The 6,667-nt window shown below is 46.5% G+C and overlaps 1 protein-coding gene across 1 annotated transcript in view; it reads left to right on the top strand.

Annotated features, from left to right (window-relative positions):
- Positions 1–6,667, top strand: part of slc25a13 (solute carrier family 25 member 13) — a gene marked incomplete at both ends in the record, with an annotated part of 54,549 nt that overhangs the window by 43,352 nt on the left and 4,530 nt on the right. The window contains 2 exons of the mRNA XM_080018533.1: positions 1,451–1,591; positions 4,730–4,868. Coding sequence (XP_079874659.1) covers positions 1,451–1,591; positions 4,730–4,868 — 280 coding nt within the window. The remainder of the gene's footprint in view (positions 1–1,450; positions 1,592–4,729; positions 4,869–6,667) is intronic.

The raw sequence follows: 6,667 nt of genomic DNA, 5'->3' as shown, positions 1-6,667 counted from the left end.
TCACCAGCCAGAATATGATATGTGTATGAGGTACAAACTTACAGGAAGCTTATTTGACAATAAGTCGTATTGTAAGTACTTATTGTATGTATCTCTCTTAAGTATGCACTTTCTTACTGTCCGAAACACTGTTTCCAACTAAAGAGGAACCAGTCGCCTTTTAATGCAACCACTCCTATAAAAATATCCATAAAGAGCTGTGGAGACACTATTCACAGGGTCTTGTTTGGTCTGGAATGCGAGGCTGCGGCCCTGCCACGCTGTTTTGTTCGAAATGCTGCCACGCACACCTTCAATGAGTCCATTATCACCCCTTCTCCCTGTCTCTCTCTCTCTCTCTCTCTCTCTCTCTCTCTCTCTCTGTCTGTCTCACCCTCCTTCCCATGCCCCTGCTCGCTCTCCATCTCTTGAGCAAAGCGGATAAAATTGCCCATGATTAAAAATGCCCATGGTGCACTGCAGATTGGAGTGCGGTGCTTTGTCATATGTTGGATGCAACGAGGCACAATTCATCATTCATATTGTAGCCGCGGAATGAGCAGAGGGGAGAAAAGGAATAAAAAAGAGAAGAAAAAAACGGAAAACATCAACAAACAGACCGAGGCCTATTTAAGACGGGAAAGGGAGCCATGGCAACCGATTGCTATCTAATTTCGATGTGCAGCGCCTGTTGCGTGTAACTATAGCAACCGCTAGCAACTGTAGAGAGAGAATCAGAATATCAAAGAGGGAGAGATGGAGCCGGAGCCAGGGATGGAGCGACAAACAGGGAGACAAGGCAAGATTTAAATTTGGAAGAGATGAAGGGAAACGATTAAGGAATCACAGCCGAGAAGAGAGGAGGCGTCAGTTACCGGAAAGCGGCCTCAAAACGGACCCGGCGGTTCTGAATGCCGTGGGGCCTGGGGAAGAAACGCTGCCACGCTCCATGACGAGACACCGTTAACCCCCTCCACCACCCCAACACATGACCCGTCTGGACACGCTGGCAGGTTTCAGCTCCCACTTTAACAAGTGCAAGTTTCAGTAAAGTGCGGTCTGGCGAGTGGTTGGAGAGGGAGAGGGGCAGAAGGAAGGGAGCCTTCAGGGCCCGGGAAACAAAGACAAACAGCTGACAGAATTCCCGCTAGCCTCCCGGTTCTCTCCTCCTCCTCCTCCTCCTCCTCCTCCTCCTCCTCTCGCCTTGTTTTGTTTTGCAGCTGGTTGCTGAGGCTGCACTGTCGTTAAATGATGTCATGCACGGCTGCGGATTCGCCACTTGCCGGCTTATCCAAACAGGGGTTTGGTGATATCACTCTTAGCGGAAATGAACTCTGGCCTTCAGGGAAGCTACCCAAGGGAGGGGTTCACGGAGCAATCGATTGACACTGGTGTTAAAAAGTGGTTGGTAGATGGGTTTTTGAAGCGTTACTACGGGTTGTGTTCATTGATACTTCTGTCTGCCCTCCAGGCTGGCGGTTCTCAGGTGATCTTCACCAACCCGCTGGAAATCGTGAAGATCCGCCTGCAGGTGGCGGGTGAGATCACCACGGGGCCCCGGGTCAGCGCCCTCTCCGTCATCAAGGACCTGGGCTTTTTCGGACTCTACAAGGTGGGAGACACCTCCATTCTCCAGGTTCCTGGGTCTGTGGGGAAGGGGAAGGGGTGGGTGCAGAGCATCTCACACGCTCACCTCCGCCTATCCAAAATGGCCGCCAGGTAGAGCGTGGGCGTCACAGCATTCTGAGGCCACGGCAGAAGGAATAGTGAGTCGATGCGTGGAGCGATACCCCAGAGACCCGTGACTATTAGAATAAAGACGTGCGATCAGAGCAGCTCCATAACCTACTTGGAGGCAGGTTGCAGCTGGAGAGATGACCGATGCAGGATCCGTATTGAGGATGATAATGGGATCCTTGAGAAATCACTACAACTGCAATCAAGGAGTTTTTAAATGAAACTCCTTTGAAACTCCAGAAGTTATTGGCACTGTTGAACCGAAAGCACCGTCACTAGAATGTATGCACCGCTGACTTCCACCCATATATATTACATATATTATCTCTGATAATAGATACCGGTTTTAATGTCTGTACGCAGCCAATCTCTATGTTATCATCAACTGTACAGCTTCACAACAATTCATTATTTCTATTTGCAGTTATGACTAAATTATATGTGATTTTTCTTTTAAGTAATATGGGATACCATATATTACCTCACCCCACATCGGCTGTCGTTTAATATAACATTACGATTTGGTCTTTTCTATTTCAGCACAAGAATAGCCACAATTTACACTAAAAGCTGTATTTAACCCTAATTGCCCTAATTGGCATTTTTCAATGGTGCATGGCTTACAATTAAAGCACACTGTTTGAACATATTGAAATTGTATGATATTATTCATCCCACACATTGTAAAGAAAATGTGAAAGATTAAAATGGGTTACAACCCTGACTAATATTGTGGGGTTACTGTTTTATTACTTTTATTATTTATTTACTTATTCATTTATTTATTAATTGTCATATGCAACAGTCCCAGAGCTGCTGGAAGCCATGGGAAGCATTCACATACCCATGCAAAGAACGTCAATTTGGTGTTTCCCCCCCGATAAGGAAATGATAAAGTAGATGCTTCTAATCTTAGCAGCTGAGCTGATCGAAGGCGTACACTAGCGAAGGGTGGCAAATTTAATTGTGTATAAACGCCCTAACAGAGTTTGGCAGAAGGGGTTCATTCTGCTTCTCAGAGAAAAATAGAGTGAGAAAATGTCAATAATAATAATAATTTGTCTCATTTTGTAAACTGAGATGATACTTTATTCATCCCTCGGTGGGAAATTCAGGATTCAGGATGTCGTCAAACTCAGTTCATGTTTGTTCCATTGAGGATTTTGACTTTTTACGTTAATAGGACCTCTGGGAGTTTCTTATCCTCTTCTGTCAGACCTTTATGGGTTTATAGTGTGTGTTATGTGTGTTTAGCGTCTCTTGCTCTCTGTCTGCCGGTCTCGCCATGTTTAGTGCAGGTCAGGCACTTGCATGTAAACCTTTGGGTTCTGTTAACAAGGCTGTTAAAAAATGCCTGGTCCTGTCTCCGTCTGCCCGCCTATCTGTCAACCTGCTCCCCTGCACAGTAGTGTGTGTGTGTGTGTGTATGTGTAGGTGTGTGCGTGCGTGCGTGCGTGTGTGTGTGTGTGTGTGTGTGTGTGTGTGTGTGTGTGTGTGTGTGTGTGTGTGTGTGTGTGTGTGTGTGTGTGTGTGCGTGTGCGTGTTTGTATGGTATGTCTTTGCCTGAGTTACCTGCATGCATGTCCTTGATATTGCAAGAGTGTTGCTCAACACCGCTTACACTTCTGGGAATGTTTTTGGCATTCATTGGCCGTGCACAGAGATGAGACAATGTGCATTGAGACATTGGGAGGCAAGCGGCAGTTGCAGCGACGGCGGCGTGGGGTGGGGTGGGGTGGGGGGGTGTAGGGAGGAGACGAGCTCCAGCCTGCTGCGGAGCCGGTCCCAGACGGGCTGGCTCCGAAGGGGCTGCGCCCAGGCACAGAGCAACCTTTGTCAGGGTAATTATCCTGCAGCTCAGCCTCCGCCACTGGAGCTACCGGCTGCTACGGTGGCTAATGCACTAGCGCCACCAACCATAGGCGGAGGGAAGCCGTCACTGTGGGAAAGCGGACTAAGATGGTGGCGTTACCTGTGTGCCGGGCGATTAGATTTAAATGTAACACGTTTCGTAATCGGAGGAGACAGGTGTGGTTTGTGGCGATGCAAACCTTTTATATGTGCTGTACACATAGAAACGCACACTCTCCCTCCTTCCGACACATCACTATTGACTTTCATGATCTTAAACTACATTGACTCGTACATTCCCTAACCTTAATCCCATCCTGAACACCCTCTCCTCTGTCCTGCCTTACCAGTAATATTAAGACCCCCAGGCCTCATCCTGCACAGGAGTCAGTCTGTCCTGCTACGATAGCATCTCATGCACGTTCTTTCAGGAGCCGCTGTGGCCCGACCCAGCCAGACAGCAGCAGATATAGACAGGCCAGAAGTGCTAGAGGAAAGAGAAGGAAAAAAGATATCCCAGGTATCTGCCAATTGTCTGTATGGGTGTGTGTTTGTGTGTGTGTGTGTGTGTGTGTGTGTGTGTGTGTGTGTGTGTGTGTGTGTGTGTGTGTGTGTGTGTGTGTGTGTGTGTTTGTGCGTGCGTTTAGATTTGTGGAGGAACCAGAGGATTATCCCTCAGCGGTTAAATGAAGCCTGTCCAAAAGAAAACGGGGGAGACCTTTCCCAGCGCTTTAAACCGCTTCTGTGGAGTGCAGTTACTGTATGGAGAGCGTGGCGGCGTGCCAGCGGGCCGGGGATCCAGGAGGAAACCCAATAGGCTTGATGATATGGCTTTGTTTACAGTGGCACACAAGGAGCCATCTTCTCCTGCTCTTTTTTCCACACCCTACCCATTTCTTCCCCCCCCCCCCCAGTCTGCCTGTCTGTCTCTTTCTCTGCTTTCTAGCACACCCTCTTTATCTGCCACACCTACCATCAGAGAGTTTACCTAGAATGTTTGCATGTGGCGGGACTTGCATTGTCTGGCTGTTTCATTCAATAGGATGTTCAAGAGGAATGTTTGGAGAATGTTTGACTTTTGCTTCCTTTTGCTTTCTTGTGGCATTCCCATTTTACTCTCTGCCGCTCGTATCTTCCTCCCCCATCTCCTCGCCCCACCCAGGGCGCCAAGGCCTGCTTCCTGCGGGACATCCCCTTCTCGGCCATCTACTTCCCCTGCTACGCCCACCTCAAGACCTACTTCAGCGACGAGGACGGCAGGATAGGGCCGGCCAAGATGCTTCTGGCCGGGGCCCTGGCAGGTAAATCTGCTTCAGTGGGATCCTGTCAGTCACTCTGTGTTTTCATGTAACGTTGTATCCCGCCGGGCGGAAACTCTCAACGGCATGTCAGGGCGATCTTTGTACTGCCAGGATTGCCCTGAAAACACTTGAGCGAGATTAGGTGTCGGTATTTTTTCAGAACAAGGGAGGTGATTGAATAACACCAAATGTAGAGAGTCTAACTGCGTCCGTGCAGCCAATTAGAAGGCACCGCTGCCAAAGTTCTGTCAGCACGGCAGGAGAAACTTTAAAAACAGTAAAGAACGCCCTCTAGCTTTTATTCAATGTTTTTAAATGTATTTTTTTTTTTTTATAAAAGTCTACATATATGGATGAGAGGAAAAGGTCCATTAGAAGATCCATTAGAAGACGGACCCTAGAAGAAGGTCCCTAGAAGAAGGTCCCCAGAAGAAGGTCCCCAGAAGAAGGTCCACTAGAAGGAGGTCTCTAGAAGGAGGTCTATTACAGGATGGTCTGTCAGACAGTAACTACAATTATAAGTGGAAGAACTGATGGTTTGGGAAGAACAACTTATAAGTTAGAGAAAATGAACTACTGGTCTTCGTTCTGACCCTAAATCACCAAGAATATACTGGAAAAATTCTGATTGGGACACAAGTTTGGGATGCACACGGCTTGAATGTACATGTTAAGGTTGTAAATTGTACATGTTAAGGTTTCCCCGCTCTCTTCACTGATCTAAACAACTAAATCGCTAATAATAGCTAAAAGACATTATTGAGTTTATAGCCGCTTACTTCCCCTGTTAATTCTAAAAATACTAAAATGGCCACTGGATGAAATGGACGCATGCACATCTGATGTAGGCTGACTGTAGACAGTCCATCACTGTGTCTGATATGACATATGTGGATGCTATTTGTTATACCAAGTCTTAGTCTGTTAACATTTAATGTATGTCCAAAACCAAAGTATATATCAAATAGTACCAAAAAGTACTGGAAAGTACCAGGAGATACTTATTTTAGTAGTGTACCCCCTCTAAGATCTTTTTTTCAGTATTTAGTATTCCGAGTATCCCCTTCACTGGCATTGCAATAAAATTAACATAAGTGATGTACTGTATATGCGTCGTATGTGCTTTTTAATTCAAATTCTGCAATTATTATTCTATAATTACAAATAACCAGTATTTCTCAAAACATTTTTTTAAATCAGTACCCCCTGCAGTACCCCTGCAGTACCCCTAGGGGAACGAGTACCCCCATTTGAGAAACACTGCTGTAGTGCACTGCAGCCAGTGGGAAAGCGATGCAAAGCTCTGTGCTGCTGTTGATATTCCTTCATTTTCTCAATTAAGTTTTCTTTACCTGCCTCACACAGTATTGTATGAGGCAGGAGCTGAGGCTAGAACGTGCGATGCATTGTTCCTCTGTGGAAAGCAGAAGGCTTATACAATAAAGCTGCATCGGTGTGACGCTTGGAGGTAAATTCCGCTTGCAAAAAAGATGCCAAATGTGTGAAATGGAAAATGCTTGTGGTGTTGTGAGACCAAGACAACAGCGTTTCTATAAGGACCCGCTGTACAGCTTTATGTTGTCAATCAATCTCTGACTGAAGTTTTACACCCTTAATACGGTGTAATTCACATGCCACAGTCCCCCTTCAGTTGTTGGGGGGCCACGATATTTTGGCACGGCAATTTATGAGACTGCTAATTTTTGAGTCTACCCGCCACTATGGCTGGAGAGCCGAAATGTAATAAAAAAAAAACAACCCCTGCAGAATAGTGCATTTTCTGCCATGAGAGCGTTCCC

Source organism: Zeus faber (genome assembly GCF_960531495.2).
Source record: "Zeus faber genome assembly, chromosome: 1".
In the NCBI taxonomy this organism is placed as follows: Eukaryota; Metazoa; Chordata; class Actinopteri; order Zeiformes; family Zeidae; genus Zeus; species Zeus faber.
This window is presented reverse-complemented; position numbering and strand designations above follow the sequence as displayed.